Consider the following 20340-nt stretch of genomic DNA (forward strand, 5'->3'; position numbering starts at 1 on the left):
TCCCTATGATTCTGTGAACACGTTTCCTCCTTTACTAAAACAGTATTTGTCTTTTCCAGGTACTCCAACCTCCTCTCGTACTAACACTGAACAAAGACCAACACTGGACAAAGACCAACACTGAAGAAAGACCAACACTGGACAAAGACCAACACTGGACAAAGACCAACACTGGACAAAGACCAACACTGGACAAAGACCAACACTGGACAAAGACCAACACTGGACAAAGACCAACACTGGACAAAGACCAACACTGGACAAAGACCAACACTGGACAAAGACCAACTGGACTGGACAAAGACCAACACTGGACAAAGACCAACACTGGACAAAGACCAACACTGGACAAAGACCAACACTGGACAAAGACCAACACTGGACAAAGACTAACACTGGACAAAGACCAACACTGGACAAAGACCAACACTGGACAAAGACCAACACTGGACAAAGACCAACACTGGACAAAGACCAACACTGGACAAAGACCAACACTGGACAAAGACCAACACTGGACAAAGAAGATGGAAATAAAGAACAGACCAAACAGCCAGACAATTGGTGTATCCACATATCTATATACTCTACTATCTATCCACTATAACATGGAATTAAACCAATACAAACTTATAACTCTTATATTTCAATACAAATACATATAAGTTCTGCAGTATAAATCACAACTAGTATTTTACCTTTTGGCAAATTAACTAAAATGGTTTATTTTAGTAAGAAAGAAAAAACAATACCAGAAATATAATGTTTGGTAGACATATTATCAACAATGGTTTAGAAATTGATTATAGTCCCCCAAATAATGAGACAAATGTACAAGTATGATCTCTCAAGAACATTGAAATTTATTAAGCTCCTCTTTTGTTTTTCTTGTTTGTGGTAGTAATAATCCTCTAATGCTTTCTTCTGCATAAACTACTTTGATCGTGTAACTAATCAACTAATTAAAGTGGAATGAACCTTGTCTAGTATACTGTATGGAGCTACAGAGTCTTAGTATTACAGTAGAAAAAAAAAGACTCATAAGATACTAGAACTGAAAAGACTCAGTACAGTTTATAAATAATGAATCCACAGAAGTAGACAATGAGGTCAATGCTTGAGCCATACTTGCCCACACAAAATATTAATACAAGAAACATTATTTATGAGTAGAGGAATATACTGTACTGATATAACATACAAATTGTCTAAACCATTAAGATAATGCAATATACACCTTTAGGAATAATATCTTCCTCTATTATAAACATGTAACATCAAATACTTTACCAAATATACTGACAAAATTATATATCCTTTAAGCCAGCTGTCTCCTCCAACCAATCACAGACCAGCTCCTCATAACAAGTGATTATCTATAATTATATTAACAATATAAAGAATAATATAGAGTTAATAAGCCATGAATTACCACGCCCAGTTAACACACCATGAACCGGGTTATCTGTTGTGGTCATCATGTGTCTTAAATGTTGTATATATATTTCTTCTGCTTCATCTGACACAATCATCAGCAGAGACAACTTCATTTCCTTTCTTCGTTATCATCAGTACTTTTCATAGCGGCTCATGGGAGTAAAATCTGGTTCGTACATTTCCAGGAGATCCTCTGAGAATTCATTAGGGTTCATTTCCAAGAACGAAGGCATCCCCATTCCCTGGCTGGGTCTGTCGATGGCCATGGATAGAGGGCTGGTCATGTATCTCTGGGTCCTCCCAGAGAATGATTCCTTTGGCTTTTCCATTTCATCGTCACTCGGGGCAGGATTTTCTGGTTCGGTCGCGCCGCCTTCGGGTTCGGTAAACTTCAGGTCCTCGACACCGCGTCGCTTGAATAACAGCAAGTATGCCCCTCGGGTCTGTAAGATGGTGTAAAATTTACCCCGGTTTCACATCCAACACCTGTAAAGTTCCATCAGTGGCACGTGTAATACTGAGGTATGTATCCGTCACTCTTTTTACTAACACAAAATTACCCTGAGTCTCAATACAAGCAACAAACGCACAGAAATTTTCTGTCACCCTTACAAAGTTTCCACATAGATTACCAAACACAAACAGTACTAATACTGTCACTTATATATATCTGAGCTTGGTGATGCTACAAATAATGATAGACTTCCCGTGGTAACCTCTACAGTACCAACAGTAAGGGTAATATTTCAGTGTGGTGCTGCTGGGTAATATGACTGTAGTGCAAGAAATGGAATCACAGCCACAACTTTGTTGACGATGAATTTATTATGTTACTGTACTTCTACAACTAAGGTCTTTGAATGATAACAAGGTAATTACACTAACTCATCAACATCTAAAAAGGTAATTACACTAACTCATCAACATCTAAAAAGGTAATTACACTAACTCATCAACATCTAAAAATTACAATACAGAACTGTGATAACCTCCTCACATATAAAGAACTGACCTGTAGCATGCATGGGTCTGCTGGTTGTATCATGTCATCATTGAACGAGTACCAGTACTGATCTTCTGTATACTTCACAAAACTTAAGTCTGTAAATAAATAAATTACTTATAGTAATCTTTAAAGTCTTTTTATTTTAAACTTACAAATTCCTCAAGAATTAAATCAACAAAATTCTATTTGATAAAACAGACTTAATATCTCACAAACTACTTGGTATAATGACTAAGTAGGCTTCAATTAAGAGGACTGAATCATACATAAGTTACTAAACATCTAGTGGCCAGGCACCGGTTACCCATACGTACAGTGTCCAGCTCTGGAGGTTTTGCCGTCGTGATTTATGAGGCCGATGAGGTCGTACATGGCCGAGCCCTTCACGTGGTCGGGGTCAATCATGTAGGGATCCAAGTCGAGTCCAAATTCTGGGAACGTCACCAGGCTGTTGATTTTCTTGTCATCTCTGTTGACGCTGCCGTTAATACGTACTGTGGCCTCACTGGGAGGTTTGAACATAAAGCGCTTTAAGTGGATTATCAGGTAGTTCGGCACTGACCAAAATCCAGAGGACTTGAAGCTATCAGTGTGGTCCTTACAACTGCTGCAGAACCTGAAATGGAAGTTATATTTCTGCATCAGCATCTACTCAATATATCGAACAATATTCCCTAGTCTGTTATAAATTAAGGTCATCAAACCTAACCTAGCAAGTTATTATCACTCAATAAACAGAAAACAAAACAACATACCAACTGTTTAACGAATCCAATTTCTCGTTCTTGTGGAACTCGTCCAGACACTCGTACAGACTCTTGGTGGCACGTGGCGGGTCAGCGTACTTCCAGTTGACAGATTCCGTCGCCTTAAATGATCATCAAAGAAACAATACCAAGTATTAACGACTGCGAATGAACAATAACGACTTGGAAAATCTCGGTACGTCATAAAGGCACATTTCATAACTATGCAATTATGAACAGGGTGTCTATAAACCATCAATCACCTCAAGAGCATTATAGGTGGAATGCCCAGGTCTTATTATACTCAAACAACAATTACATCGTACTTTTTATCTCATCTCACTATATAATGCAGAGGAGGAGGAGGAGGTAGTAGAGGTACAGTGTATACTTCTGAAGTCAAGTACAGGAGGACACCCAAACTTAGGAATAATCAAATAAACCAAAAATGAGGAGGAAGCAATATACGATAAAGTTGGAGAAAGAGAGCAGTTGATGCACACACAGACAGACATTCTAAAATACTATAAATAACCAGAATAGGAAATAGCTTGTGTATATCATATAAAAAAAGAGCAAAAGAGAGCATTTATTACACATACTGTATACCCTTGTATACATATCAGAACCAGAAATGACACATGTGTATATGTATAAATAAGATAAACTAATATAAATGCACCAAATTTAATACTGTAATACAACTTTTATGCACAGGGGAAAAAATGAATGCACAGAAATTATTCCACCTTATGTGAATTATCAAAAAAATCACAGGAACGGACAAAATTTCATCTGGCTTACGTTGGGTGTTTGGTAGATCTTGTCGATGAGATACTTCCTAGCGTACAGCGGGTGAAACTCCAAGGTCAGCGGCTCACCATTCATGAATACCTCCTGCGCCTTGTCGTGATTGGGAAGACCCTCGTCAAAAGCTGCCTTCTGCGTAGATAAAAGAAAATATGTTTGGGATGATCAATAGATAATGAGATTTTGATATAAAGAAATACAGTAATTCCTATGTAACAGAGAGAGAGAGACAGAGGGACCACTCACCTTGTACATACGGAACAGGTAGTGCTTGCCATTCTTCGTCCACCTGTTCTTCTTGTTGGTCAGGTCTGTTTTCGTGTAGACACTGCTGGGGTAGGTGCAATACGTCTCTGTACGGCGCATAAAACGTTACGCAATTAATGACAGAACGAGATTGTAATCCTCACCCCTCCCCCCCTTTCATCCTTCAATTTCTCGAGTATTTTTCCTACAATGAATAAAAAGTGAGCAGCTTTTTAGGTTAGGTTAGGTATTCAATGTTATGAGTGGGTTGGGTTATGTCTTCAGTGTCAGGACTTATTATTGTTTGTTTACTGTCAGCCAACAATGTCAGGAGTTGTTGTTGTCTACTGTCAGCCATCAATGTCAGGAGGCAAATCCCCCACACACAACAGGCAACACAAACAAGTCTCCGGGGACCAACGTGAGGCTGAAAACAAACGGCGATGATTTAATACGTACTCCTGATCTCCTCCTCCTCCTTGTCGTCCTCCGGGCTCTGCCACACCCACCACTCGTCGCTCTCGGGTGGAATCACGATGCGGTCGCCGAAGCCCTCCATGATGGCTTCGTACACCTGTAAAAAAAAAATGAAAAATAAAATAAACAAATGGAGTTTGACGTAACCTGTTCATTATAAACATAGGTTAGGTTAGGTCTGACATTGTTTCGTTAGGTCTGATATGGATAGGTCAGGTTTAAAAAAACAACGATAATGATCACCGAAAAACTAACCAAAACAACGGGAAAAAACAAAACAAAACTGTAGAACAAATTAGCATCACATTCACCTGGTCGTACGTGGCGGTCTTCTGAATCCTCACGAAGAAGGGGACGAAGAATCGGGAAGTCTCGCCCCACATCCAGTTGGTCCAGGCCTTCTTGCTGTCGACGTTTGGTACGGTGATGTCAATCCTTACGTCAACAAGGCTCTCATCTCCGGGTGGCGGAGGCGTCTCCAGTCTAACAGGGCAAAGAGTAGATGGGTTAGGCTGTTAGGGGAACTATAGCTAGATAGATGGAGGTAATTTGACTAAGGATAGCCGATAAAGCCACCAGATGCTTTTTAAAAACTCCAAATCAATGGACGTAACACAAACATCGACACAATACATCCAAAAATAAAAATAATAAAAAGTTACCTCTCACAAAAAAGTAGGCAGCCATCGAGATTAACAATGTGGAAATTACGGCCATAATAAAACAAAAGTGTAATCATCGCATCTGAAAAAAGAATCTAAATTCACACAGAAACACATAAACATTCATTAAACTTGTCAACCACCAGCGAGACAAGACGTGCCCTGAAGGCGCTCCCAGTTTGAGCAGCCAGGCCGAGTCTGTTTGGCCCTGCCCCCCCCTCCCCCTGCTATATTCCAACGCCCTACCAGCCTTACTACACCGGGATGTATTCAACAGAACATTCAAGTGATTAGTGCAATGATTGATTACCAAACAGTGTTCCTATAGTGCACTCCAAGGAAAAGCACGAACACACAGCAGTGTAATAATGAGTGTGGCTGGATCTGACCTAACCTGACCTGACCTAACCTGAAGGATGGAGCACACCTGCATTGCCCCAAGCTACTGTCCTGGCCACGTGGACACACACCTGCCCAACCGCATCCAGCCCATACGAGCACGTACTGATTACTATAAGAACAGCCCAGTCCCAGCCACTGTAAAAATTATCAACACCTAATTATTATATTTTTTTTTATGGGGATTAGCCCACCCGGACACAGGTCACTGACCCACATCGGGGCCTGGGGGGCAAAAATGTAATAATAATAATAATAATAATAATAATAATAATAATAATAATAATAATAATAATAATAATAATAATAATCAAAATAATAGTCATAATAATTCATAATAAATAAAATTTATGATAAAACAAACAAAAATTAAATAATAAAATAATGATGATAATAATACAGTAACTGTAATAATAATAATATTATTAATAAAGAACTATAAATACAAAAATGAAAAAAAAGATCAAAAGTGAGAAACGATATATGTATGTTGTGTTGTCAATGGTAAGAGAAACAATTGAGACCCTGCAATTGTGTGTAAATGAAGCAGAAAGTCAGATCAGCAACTTGGGACTTGGTCACAATTTTTGTGATGCCATATGGCAGCAGGGTCTACCATTAGACAACACATTATGCTTCCAATATCTTCCCAGGCAGTAGTACCTCCCTGTTTGGTAGCTGCCTACTACCTATTATATATCATATTTGTATCACTTATGTTGCCTGTATATCATTTGTAAACCAAGAGACCCACTTCCCAATTATGTAATTGTATATTTTCAGCCTTCCGGCTGCCATGCTCTTTTAATAAACCGTTAATTATTATTATTAGATAAACCAGTCTATAATCACAACCATCATATCGTGAAAAGTTTAATACTATAAACAGTTACAGTACTTACACACAAATGGGCAGGTGACCCTCTCGTCCAAACATCTTCACAACAGGATTTGGTTCATCCTCATAGTTGTGATACAGTCTTGTCTCCTTGGTTCTCCCTAACTGCAGTCTCTCCCACGGCTCGTACCCAATCTGTGTGTGGTTTGATTTCATTGAGTAAAACGTTAATGATAAAATAATTTCATAACCCAATCTAACCTAGCCTGAACCTGACCTAATCTAGCTTGAACCTTACCTAATCTAGCCTGAACTTGACCTAATCTAACCTGAACCTTATCTAATCAAACCTAACCTAACCCACATTACATGATAGATAAAAATGATAAGAATATATTTAAAATCAAAGGAACAATTATAGCCATTAGCAGAAGTCGATAAAATCCAAATAAATCGTTTTTTGTTTTGTTTTTGAGGAGAGTGGGGGACGTTCTTAATTTCTCAAAAGTTCTTAAACATAAGGAAAAGACACAGGACTAAATAGCATAAAATTAATTCAGTGAAAGTTGCCGGATATATCACACCCACACAAGATCTTCATAATTTCATCACATTACACAACAGTTTATCCCCTTGTGTTCAGGCTCCCCACTGTAATGAATATACAAATGTGTCTCCATTAACATAAGATATAACTAAGTAAAAAAAACATATATTAAACATATTTTGCTCACGTTTACCTGATAAATACACCTTATCAGTGAACACAAAAAACAAATGAATAAATCAACGGAGGATCATAAGCGCTGTACCTGTTTGGCGATCTTCATCTTGATTTCCTCCAGAGTCATGAGCTGGTTTATGGGCGTTCTGAATAGTTGCATTGGCTTTGTCTGGTCTAGGGCCCTAAAACTCATCTGTAATATGAATAAAATATAAACTTTATCCATCTAGAAAAAATATATATACTGACTGGCTATATAAAGATCTTAACCTTTCATCCAGTGACCAAGTATTCATTGAGAGCTTTGTCTGGGTACATTGTTGGTATATCTATAGAACCAATTGTAAACTAATATTATGATTTGACTGAATAAATACATAACCGTTTATCCATCTAACAATATCTATCTATCTTACAATATTTATTAGTCTGATCTTTTTCTGCTGTGATGGTCAGTAGCCAGACAGTCATTTGGTCCCTGATTTTTAGCATCGACTTTCGTGTTTATGATTGAATGACAAAATATAACCCAAGGTCCAGAGTCTCACATGTATAGTGATGACAGCAACACAGCTATGGTGTATAATTATGTACCACTATATACTGTATACGGTGGCTTATGTATACTATAGTTGCGTTATATGAGGTACTTACTGTGCATATCAACATAACTTTATAAGGCAGTGACAGTCTGTAGTTATGTAAAATATAAGGTACAGTGATTACAGGGCATAACTGTGTACCTTTCTCATTACAAAATATAAGGGACAGTGAATACAGGGCATAATTATGTACCTACAGTGATTACAGGGCATAATTATGTACCTTTCTCATTACAAAATCATCGATGGGGATTGGGATGGAGAGGCACGGTGTGGGCTCAAAGTTGACGCTCGTGTTGCCGCACACCCCACAGTTGATGGTGCCCTTTATGAGGCTGGAGAAGATGTCCACTATGTGGGAATCGTTGCGTTTCTTGTAGTACTCGACCGCCTCGGCCGCCAGTTCCTGAGGAGACAAAAGAGTGCAGATAATTAATTAATGGCCGAGAGGTATGGCGAAACCTCTTTTTAACGGACATCTAATGGATTATATAGAGAAGTTCGTTATATGGAGGTTTCACTGCACGTACTGTAATGTTATTAATAATGAAGATGTAATTTCAGTACGAGGAAAAAAGTTGATCTTTTTTGCTCGTACTGTATTTGTTTAATTACCGCTCTGTTTCTACTATACAATACAGTACTGTTTACCACACCAGCAAGAAAGATAGTCTATGCAAATACCTTCCAACACTCACACCAGAATCATCTTGCCTCTTCCACTCACCTTATCCGGCCGGCCAGCAGTCTCCGGGAGCTCAACGTACGGCTTGTTCACGACGCGGTTGCAGTCCTCGTGCAGTCCGTCCAGCAGGAACAACAGGAACTCGTGGCAGTCGTTCATGTTGCAAAAAGTGTAGTCTGGGTTGTACTTAGCCATCTCTTTCTGTTGAGGGAGAATTGGATACTATAGAAGGGGGATTGGATACTGCAGGAGAGGATTAAATACTAAATTAGGGATTGGATACTGCAGGAGAGGATTAAATACTAAATTAGGGATTGGATACTGCAAGAGAGGATTGAATACTAAATTAGGGATTGGATACGAGAGGATTGGATACTGCAGGAGAGGATTAAATACTAAATTAGGGATTGGATACTGCGAGAGGATTGAATACTAAAGTAGGGATTGGATACAAGAGGAGGATTGGATACTGCAAGAGAGGATTGAATACTAAATTAGGGATTGGATACTGCGAGAGGATTGAATACTAAATTAGGGATTGGATACAAGAGGAGGATTGGATACTGCGAGAGGATTGAATACTAAATTAGGGATTGGATACAAGAGGAGGATTGGATACTGCAAGAGAGGATTGAATACAACAAAAACCTTAATGTAGTGGAGTGGGGGATTGTATTTAATTCCATATTATTTATTGTACAAGAAAATATGGGGAATAATTACAAATAATATAACGTAAAGTGCTGTAGGACCCAAGTGATTACAGTCAACGGTCCACACTATCTATCTATTTACCAATCAATCAATTAGTCCATCAATCTACCTATCTATTTATCTATCACCACCACCACCATGTAACCTACCTTGAATCTCACAGCATTGATGGAACAGAAGAAACCTTTCCATATGTGCTTAACCAAGAGACCGAACTCTTTAGCGAACCTTCCCTTCCGCCCCAGAGGATTGTCCACATTCAGTTCCTTCAGGTAGGTGTCGGTGAGGTAGTAGTCTCGCAAGGAAGGAATTTGCGCCAATTGCTGTAAGGGAGAAAACGACAACCCGGGAATTTAACATAACGACACTGTAATTTGTCTCTTGTCTAGGGGTGGTAGCTGGTTAGAAAGGATAATCACAGGGTGTTATTTAATTACTATATGAAATAAGGATTGATAACTAGGGTGGCTCATCTTCAAGTGGCTTATCTAATTCTACCTCTGAGCGATGTCAACTTTGTCAATTATTGTACTAATAAAGATGCGAGTACCATTAACAATCTCAACATTGATAGAAGATTTTTTGGCTTTATATGTTTTTTTTTGTAAAGATATCTAGACATCCTCACGAAAGATCCATAGTATGTCTGCTGCAGCTAACTTCCACCAATAATAACCCACCATATTTCAGCTAACTTCCACCAATGATAACCCACCATATTTCAGCTAACTTCCACCAATGATAACCCAACCATATTTCTTACCACAATCACAGAGGTCATGTAGCAGCTGTTCTGATAACTCTGGAAGGATATGAGTCCTGGGTGACTACCGTGTTTTCCCACGCAGCCGCCTCTGATCTTGTCCAGTGTCTCGTAGCCCCAACGACCCATTCTGTGAGGAAGAACTGAACCATGAGGCTGCTGGTATTTTATATAATCCTTTCCACTACTTTGTTATGACCTCCAGTGTTAGTGCAGGAGGAAACTCGAGTACTGTACCCGGAGAAATCCAGTCATGTTTTTGTTCTCGTCATGCTGCGTATCACCCTTCTGATATTTGACCCCCGGGGATTGAACCCAGAACAGTAGTGGTGAGAGGCATGTGTGTTATACCACTGTACTAACTTGAAACTGCAAAAGCTAAAATAAAAACCCAATGAACTTGAACAAAATTGAAGAACGAAACTAGAAAATTAAAGTTAAATTCACTGACGAAAAGAAAAATTCCAAGTATCACAGAGAAAAGAGAAAGACTTGACCCATACACAGTACAGCATCACTCTAGCACAAGTAACACTGGCTTGTGGGGCAATGCATTCAACCTAACCTAACTAACTTTAACTCACTCTAACTCACCTCATAGTACCTAAAAACTCCCAAGAAATCCCAAACTATCACACCAATGTATCTGACACAGCTAATTTCCCTCAAGGTGCTGTGAGTGTGGGACACCCTTATGACTCGACGGATACTTTTCCACGGACTTACATTTTAGTACCCACACGCTTCTGGGGCTGTGAGGGGAGCCTGGGCATATCGAGAGGCCACGTTCCATCTGGATTCTGTGGCTCAACCATAAACACCCTGGGTCGCCCGTCCACATCGTAGATTTGGTCAGCCTTCTCGTGCTTGTTGGTTAAACACTCCCAGATGTCCTGCTCTTCACACCAGTAGTGGTGATTGCGGACTGGTAGGAGCCTGTCTATTTCAAAGTGAGTCCTGAGGTATTTTTCAATCTCAACTGAAAGATAGAACATGAGAGAGAATGTAATGCTCAACTATATACAGGGGTGTACTTGCATTGTCAATATACATACTGAACTGTATACTGTATCTGAATTGTCTACTGTATATACATGATGAACAGTATACTGTACCTGCATTGTCTACTGTATATACATGATGAACTGTATACCTGTATTGTCTATACTGTGTACAGTACCTGTACATGAACAACTTTATACTGTAACTGCATTATTTATATAAGGCACCCCATATATGATGGCCACCGGCCCTACGGCCAACTTCCACAGATGATGGCCACTGCCAACTACAGCTACCTTCCACAAATGATGGCCACCGTCCCTGCTGCTACCCACAGATGATGGCCACAGAATAGAGAAAACATTTCCTATCTTGAGAAACATGTAACTTGCACAAATGTAGAGAAGTAAAAGTATCTCATCATCAATGCAGTACTTACAGATTCTGTCCTCGCGAGATATCTTGTAGGGATCCCACTTCATGCAGTCACGACTATGAGCTAAATATACAGGCATCAGTTTTCGTTCCACCATGAACTAAAAATGAAAAATAAATAAATAAATTGTGGCATATTAAAAGAAAATTACTCATCAATGTAGGGGAAACTGTTTTTTATCTCAGTTTGTAAAATTAACACACACACACACACACACACGGCCCCCAAAGGATTCTCAACCCGTTATTAAAATTACCTCGACACAATAAAATTACAACACAAATTACCTTGGGGGTACTGGAGTCTTTGTTGGCTACCACATGTCTAAACTTGGCAGTCTCGTTGTCCTTGATGGTGAAGCGTTTCGAGAGCACCTGAAAGAAATTCTCGGGGATCGCTTCTATGTCTCGTCTGTGAGGGGCGCCGAGCAGGTCATCGTCCGCTGTCAACACAAAAATACGGCAACGGTTCAATAACTCTTCACTACAGAGATTAAAACAGGAAAACAAATTGCATTATATTTTTTTTTTGGGGGTTGCAATGTTTGGCAGTCTGAGATACAGGGTGTTCTGGAAGCCTGTTCACCTGCCTCTTCATCTTCTTACAACTGATAGGAGGAGGAGGGAGGTAAAGAGAAGGACAAGGAGAGAAGGAAAGGGAAAAAGATGAGGAAGAGGAGAAGGAAATGGAGAAAGAGGAGAAGGCAGTAGGAGGAAGGGATGGTGGTACTGATGGTGAGATAAGGTAAACAAACTTTTGAACCACCCTGTATACCTGACCCAAAAATAAATAAATAAAGCTAAGCAATATAAGACACTGATAAAAAAAAAATAAAATAAAATATGGATGACTCTCTCACACAAATAAAGGGACTATTAATTAATCTGCTGAGACTGAACAACACAACTTCTCACGTAACGCAACCTTAAGACAGACGCGCAAAGTATAATATCATAGTATACCCCTGTACTGTGCTGTGATACTTGAAGAATTCCCCAAAAAAAATAATAATAATTTAATCTTCGTGTGTTGTGTCGTTGCCGAAGAATCTTTTTTGTGGGGATGAGGGGACTGGGGGCAGCTTTAAAGGTGTAATTTACTCTTGTTGGTTTGGTTGGGTTGGGTTGGGTTAGGTTAGGTATGGTTTGGTTAGGATAGGTTTAGTCTACCGGTAATATTTTAGATGCCAGACTCATGGGAAGGAGCCACTCTTGGAAACTTTCCTCTGTACAAGTATTAAAACTTGTTTCTTACTGCATGAATATAAAAAAAAGTCTGGACTGAGGAATTACAACTCACTGAAAATAAATTAATCATAACACTTTTACCAACTGACACAATGAAAATAAACTAATCAACACATATTTCTCTGTGGAGGCCATATGTGTCAGGACCAACGCTATACTGTATGTGGCGGCAGTATAGCAAAAAAACCTCGACTCTCGATATAAATAAACTCGAGCAAAGAACTCTCCTTCGGGTACTGTCGTGATAAACAGTCGCCAAAGATAATGAATGGATAATCTACCGGATAACAATTATAAATCTCTCGTTTATATTGAATGTAGATACAGTACCGCCAATACCAGAGGTCACAATGAGAAATAAAATATGCAAAGCCCTTAAATGCATTATACACTAGTAGAGGCGTCCATAGATTAATGCAGGAGAGGGATGCGACCCTTTCATAACTCGTGAGACGCTTGGAAACAGAGAGACCAGGATGCGAAGTTGTGAAATACAGCCATCAACAGATACAGTACAGTAAATCCCCCCAATAACACACAGGGGGGGGATGGAGGGGGGGTGTTTCATATGGGGGGCAGGGGAGAGGTGGAGTGGGTGGGTTGGTGTGTCTCATGAATGGATTTAGTCTGGTACCGGGAGAATTTACTGTAGCTTGTAATCATCCCAACAAAGATAAGCGGTATAATCCTAGGAGGCGTTTGCACTCACGCCCGAGAATTCCGCTGATGTCTATTGGGCCCGGTTCAGGGTCTTCCTTGTCTGAATTAAGCCACATCCTGAAGCTACTTAGCCAATCACTTTTCACAAAATACCTGTGGACATAGTAGATGGGTTATGCTGAGAGAATTGTACAGTAGTTATCATTATCTTCAACAGTGATGAGAGATGATCTGAGAGAATTGTACAGTAGTTATCATTATCTTCAACAGTGATGAGAGATGATCTGAGAGAATTGTACAGTAGTTATCATTATCTTCAACAGTGATGAGAGATGATCTGAGAGAATTGTACAGTAGTTATCATTATCTTCAACAGTGATGAGAGATGATCTGAGAGAATTGTACAGTAGTTATCATTATCTGATGATCTGAGAGAATTGTACAGTAGTTATGAGAGATGATCTGAGAGAATTGTACAGTAGTTACCTCCCGACATGAGTCACTTCCATCCACCGAGATTGTTCCCTGACCCGGTATGACCAACAAATCGATCAATTATCATGATTTAGAGAGTGTAGTAACCATGGAAACACAAGCAGACATTAGGAATTTTTCTCTTAACGTGTTTCAACCTTGAAAGTCTTCCTCGAAACACACACCAAGAGTAAATATATAATCCCCAACATCCGCCATTGTTTCTCTTATTGCTGCACAACCATCTCTCTTATTTAGTTATATTTATTATCATTATCCTTTCTGTACAATTATAATTTTACTTTTATTACTTTTATAATAATTTATTATCATTATTACAAAGTCCCTCTGCAACATCTTCGATAAATACTGTACTCTAACATTCTATTTGTGTTTTGTATAATTACTTTATTTTTCACACAGATAACCTCTCTCTCTCTCTCTCGTTAACAGCAATAGTTACCATACATATTGTTCAGTTGTCACAATGAAAAAATGAGCAAGCATAATGCTGTTTTTTTCGTCTAGGTGAATGATTTGTTTTTTATTTAATATATCGATGAGTAATATTGTTATTATTTTAAAGATACAAGTTTTTTTTTCAAGTTAAAGGTTTATTATTGGTGTAATGTTAGCAATTAAGAATCCACGTGAAGAGGAATAGACTGAATTATTGTGAGCGGTAGTGAAGATATCCAGGTTGAAATTCTAGGTGGAGAGAGAGAGAGAGAGAGAGAGAAAATAATAACAAATAGAAGAACCAATCAAGTAGTACAGTAAAAAAAGTTTAGGTTGAGAAATAAACACGAAAATAGTATGAAGACTAACCATTTCTCATTTATGGACGGCTCTTTCTCCAACCAGATACTGGCCCACCTCTTGTACTGCTCCCAGTTTGAGTCGTCGTCATCACCATCAAGCCAGCCGCCCATGGGAGGGTAAAAATTTCCCTTCATTTTATACATCTTGTTATCCTGCAGAGCCTTTCTCTATCTGTTGAGAGAGAAGGGATAAATGATTCACCTGTCCGTCATATTGTTGTGGACCTTAGATAAATTATCTAAATAACTTCATAATGGCTTGTAGTGGATTCCTCCCCTACAAACGCTGTTTGTCGCTGAGTAGCCGATCCCGCGAATTCCCCAGTGTATGCCTCGTGGTCTAGGTCAACCAGCGCCGCCTTACATGACGGAGGTCAACTATGAAGCCACGCCTACCTCCGCTATATAAGACCTGACCTCGTGGTGACCTACCTCTCTTTCTACCTACACCAACCAGCAAGCAACACCTCCTCCACTCCTGCCTGGCGGCCCTCGCTTCCGCCGGCGACCCACAAGCTGGTCCTCCTCTGAGCACCCTCACCAACCAGCTCTCCTTACTCAACGCTTGTAACCATGCTGCCTTCCCAGCACCAAGCTGCATTCTACATCCAATACAACATGTATACAGAGAGCACATTGTGAGTTTCCTTTCTCCATCCCATCCTGAGTGTGAACCAAAATCCCGTACCCCACAAATGGTGACCCCCGGAGATTCGCTCTCACACAGGATGGAGGAGAAACCGATAACTCTCCCAGTCTTCAAGCAACATGGAAGACTGGCTTATCCACACAGAGGCAGCTCTCATCGGCTCTACAGCTACTGTCTCTACACCGCAGGTTAGACACCCTAGAGCAGCACTGCTTCTCTAAGCAGACACCAGCTCCTCTTCCTGCCCCAAGCACCACTTCCTACCGACCCCAACACACCGTCCTGCCTCAGACGCCGCCCCCGGCCCAGCAGTACCCCCTGCCACTGTCCTGGACCCTCTTCCGTTCCTGCCTGGCAGCCCCTGCTCCCGACGTGGCCCATGCGCCTGAGTGCGGCCCCACACACCCCTTTTTTCCCTCAGGTACTCTACTGTCCTACACCCATGCTGCTGTCGTAGACCCTGCTGCTGTCATGCACCCTGCTGCTGTCATGGACACACTTCCTGACGCAGCCCCTGTTCCTGACCCAGGACCACACACCCCAGCAGGCACATCTGACAACTCTGTACCTGTCGCGAGGGAAGCACAACATTCATCGCCTCCACAACCCTCCTTCTCCCTCTTCTCCCACAGATCTCGTGTATCTAGACAAAGTTGTCTCCCCTAGCGGCCGGCTCATCCACGCCCTCGCCGTTATGTCTCACATGTGGCATGCACTGCCCGTTCTGCCTCACATGTGCCATGCAACCCTGCAGACAACAAGTCTCCTACACCGCCTGGAGGGAAGGGGGGAGTATTCTAGTGGATTCCTCCCCTATAAACGCCGTTTGTCGCTGAGTAGCCAAACCCGTGAATTCCCCAGTGTATGCCTCGTGGTCTAGGTCAGCAACCAACGCCGCCTTACATGACTGAGGTCAACTATTAAGCCGCCTACCTCCGCTATATAAGACCTGACCTCGTGGTGACCTACCTCTCTTTCGACCTACACCAACCAGCAAGCAACACCTCCTCCTCCTGCCTGGCGGCCCTCGCTCCCGCCAGCGACCATGGCAACCCACAAGCTAGTCCTCTGAGCACCGGCACCAACCAGCTCTCTCTACTCAACGCTTGTAACCATGCTGCCTTCCCAGAGAGCACATTGTGAGTTTCCTTTCTCCACCCCACCCTGAGTGTGAACCAACATCTCCTACCCCACAGGCTTTCTTGGGCCAATGGTCGAATCACCCTATAACTCTTTTCTATGAACTATTTATATCTCAATACAATAATATATAGCCCAATAGACAGCTTATATCACGAAGAAAATAATGATATGAATGTTATGTGATGTAAAGATGTGGAATATAAGAAAATAAGGAATATTTACCTCCCCAAAATGACAGCGTATGAAGGCGTTTATAAACAACAAGGACTACAGATGTAAAATTAATAAGACACAATAAGTATCATTCTCGTTATAACCTCTTTTAAAAACAACATATAATAATTTATATTTAATTTTATAGTTTTTAATACTTATAAGGATAAAATAAATACTTAAATAACAATAAAATAAAACAAAAACCTTTATGCTTGTAGTGGCCCATATACTTCTTGCACTATAAATTATCCACACGACCACACCCTAAGACAGCACAAACACACTGTATTTTTATTTCTACTATATAAATATCACTCTAAAATATATACAATAACCAATAACTTTCAAAATTTCAATAAAACCTCCAATCAAAACCTTAAAAAAACGAGAAAATATACGATATTAATCAATGTTTAGAGAGACTGTACTGTACGTACTTACGTCTAGACACAAGCGAGGGAGTAGGGACACAGGAGGTACAATTGATAGTGTGCCTGTTATCTTATCACTTATCAATAAGATAACAACAGTTCACCCCTTAATCAAATTTGAATATCACGAATATGGAACACCTAATAATCTGGAGGAATGAAATGACGCGTATTTTCTCCTGTGTCTCTCTTTAAACTGAAAAGGAATGCCCCCAAATTGCCCCCCCCCCGTCCCCCACCCAGAGCCTTTTACTCTCGCCATACGTTTTGACTTGGAAATACTACCACCACTCCACTACGTATCTTAACCCCTAAGACTCATATTAACCTCAATTACTATAGCATTTTCGCCTTAATATTCACCACTTACATTTTTATTTTATCTTTCTATAATACAAATAAATAAATTATTGTCTTTATAACAAATAATATATTCTAAAAAATGTTTCGAAAGTGACAATGATCTCACAATAATGTCGTCATATCCCGAACAAAAAAATAAATAAAACTAAATTTTCCTATTGACTCAATCTGCCAACAACTGTCAAGAGAGAGAGAGAGAGAGAGACAGAGAGAGAGAGAGAGAGAGTAATTCTAACATTTCTCAAACCATTTTCTAACAAACTAATGCACATATCAAATACCACAGAGATAACAAGATAACCCACGATAAAAATTACAGAGATAATATAATAACCCAAGATAAATAAAAACATTAATATCCTTTTATATAAATACTCTACAATGTAATAATCTCAATAAACATTAAAATTCGTTATAATAATTGTGAGTGGTGGTGTAGACGTTTCAGAGATGGTACAAAGTGGTGACTATTGTTTCTTTACGGTTTGTCATCATCCTGTCGTCAGTGATACCATCGCCCCCTGAGCAGTGTTGCCATATCCCCCCCCACCCCCGCCAGTGTTTCCTCAAGTCCTTAAAATTTTCTTTGTCTTAGGGGTACATCCATACAAACATACATACATACATACTGTACATACATACATACATACATATATACATACATACATATATACATACTGTACATGATACAAACATACATACATACATACTGTACATACATACATACATACATATATACATACATACATATATACAGATGATAGGCCTAAATAAAACTACTTTATTTAACCTAAAGTAAATTAATACCTAATATGGCAGCATAATTGCACTGAGACTTTACCTTCACTAGAACTAGGAGGAGGAGGAGGAGATGTAGGAAAGATGTGTCACGTCTAACCTAAAGGCCTACACTACACAATGGTATTGTATGGTAATAATGGCTCGTTTGTGTATGTGGGGTTTGATTACCTACCTGAAGAAGGAAGACAGCACCACCAGCAGCAGCAACACCACCAGCAGCAGCAACACCACCAGCAGCAGCAACACCACCAGCAGCAGCAACACCACCAGCAGCAGCAACACCACCAGCAGCAGCAACACCACCAGCAGCAACACCACCAGTGAGGGTTTGGTGTCACTAGATAACGGTGTGTGTGTGTGTGTGTGTGTGTGTTCCCCGCCAAGCCACAACGAAGTAGGCCGGGTTATCGAACGCGTCCCAAGATCTTTTGTTGTGATAGGTTAGGTTAGGTTTGCCGACAGGGTTCATATCTGGGGTAGGGTAGCTTAAGGTTAGGTTTGGGTAGGTTAAATTTGGTTTGTTTGGTTGGGGTAGCTTAGCGTTAGATTAGGTTAAGTTAGGGTAGGTTAAGATCAGGGTAGGTTAAGTTAAGATCAGGGTAGGTACTGTAGGTTAGGGTAGGTTAAAGTTAAGATCAGGGTGGTACTGTAGGTTAAGATCAGGTTAAGTTAAGATCAAATGAGTACTGTAGGTTAGGGTGGGTTAAGTTAAGATCAGGGCTGGGGATCAGGTACTGGGTTAGGGTAGGTCAGGCATCTGTGGAAGGTTAGGCAGGGTAGGTGGATCAGGGTATAGCAGGTTAAAGCAGGGTAGGTACTGAGGTTAGGGTAGGTTAAGTTAAGATCAGGGTAGGTACTGTAGGTTAGGCACTGTAGTTAGGGTTAAGTTAAGATCAGGGTAGGTTACTGTAGGTTAGGGTAGGTTAAGTTAAGATCAGGGTAGGTACTGTAGGTTAGGGTAGGTTAAGTTAAGATCAGGGTAGGTACTGTAGGTTAGGGTAGGTTAAGTTAAGATCAGGGTAGGTACTGTAGGTTAGGGTAGGTTAAGTTAAGATCAGGGTAGGTACTGTAGGTTAGGGTAGGTTAAGTTAAGATCAGGGTAGGTACTGTAGGTTAGGGTAGGTTAAGTTATCAGGGTAAGGTACTGTAGGTTAGGGTAGGTTAAGTTAGGGTAGGTTAAGATCAGGGTAAGGTACTGTAGGTTAGGGTAGGTTAAGTTAAGATCAGGGTAGGTACTGTAGGTACAGGGTAGGTACTGTAGGTTAGGGTAGGTTAAGTTAAGATCAGGGTAGGTACTGTAGGTTAGGGTAGGTTAAGTTAAGATCAGGGTAGGTACTGTAGGTTAGGGTAGGTTAAGTTAAGATCAGGGTAGGTACTGTAGGTTAGGGTAGGTTAAGTTAAGATCAGGGTAGGTACTGTAGGTTAGGGTAGGTTAAGTTAGGGTAGGTTAAGATCAGGGTAAGGTACTGTAGGTTAGGGTAGGTTAAGTTAGGGTAGGTTAAGATCAGGGTAAGGTACTGTAGGTTAGGGTAGGTTAAGATCAGGGTAAGGTACTGTAGGTTAGGGTAGGTTAAATTTGGTTTGTTTGGTTAAGGTAGGTTAAGCTGGGTTAAGTTAAGTTAGGTTAGCGTTAGGATTGTTAAACTCCAAGTAAAATAAGCTATGGTTGCCTAATCTTCAGGTAGCATGAAAGGTCGACCAGGTAGGAACACACTCTTACACACCTTGGGCCTTAGTGTGTGTGTGACGTCCATACAGTGACAGCAAAATACACCTCCAGTGAGAGGCTTATGGTCCCCCTCCCTCCCCCTACCCCCTCCTCTTCCAGTTTATTTCACCCTCGCGTTACCTACGAGGGGTTAAATTCGGTTAAGCCAACGTTATTGTGATTAATTTGTATGGTTAAATAAGCCGAGGTGGGTTAATCGCCTCGTAATGTCATTGTACTGGAGTTATTAATACCCGTTTTTTCATTATCTTTCATTATC

General features: G+C 40.4%; 1 protein-coding gene across 5 annotated transcripts; it reads right to left on the bottom strand.

The window, feature by feature from the left end:
- Nucleotides 1-627: 627 nt before the first annotated feature.
- LOC121869595 (ubiquitin carboxyl-terminal hydrolase 15-like) lies at nt 628-18542 on the bottom strand. 5 transcript variants are annotated; one of them, XM_042371036.1, is made up of 20 exons: nt 18525-18542; nt 14757-14921; nt 13504-13607; nt 11835-11989; nt 11551-11647; nt 10836-11088; nt 10110-10239; nt 9496-9669; nt 8675-8833; nt 8171-8353; nt 7434-7538; nt 6686-6816; nt 5034-5205; nt 4705-4819; nt 4246-4352; nt 3994-4131; nt 3199-3311; nt 2758-3059; nt 2450-2538; nt 628-1880 (listed from the first exon to the last, which is right to left on the bottom strand). In XM_042371036.1, the coding sequence occupies exons 2-20, from the start codon at nt 14891-14893 to the stop codon at nt 1569-1571; spliced, it is 2976 nt and encodes a 991-aa protein (XP_042226970.1). In that variant the 5' UTR covers nt 14894-14921; nt 18525-18542; the 3' UTR covers nt 628-1568. The 5 variants fall into 5 exon arrangements, with proteins under 5 accessions (XP_042226970.1, XP_042226968.1, XP_042226967.1 ...); XM_042371034.1 differs by lacking the exon at nt 18525-18542 and adding an exon at nt 17199-17379; XM_042371033.1 differs by lacking the exon at nt 18525-18542 and adding an exon at nt 17195-17379.
- Nucleotides 18543-20340: the final 1798 nt, after the last annotated feature.

Source organism: Homarus americanus, unplaced genomic scaffold, assembly GCF_018991925.1.
Source record: "Homarus americanus isolate GMGI-L3 unplaced genomic scaffold, GMGI_Hamer_2.0 scaffold23578, whole genome shotgun sequence".
Taxonomy (NCBI): domain Eukaryota; kingdom Metazoa; phylum Arthropoda; class Malacostraca; order Decapoda; family Nephropidae; genus Homarus; species Homarus americanus.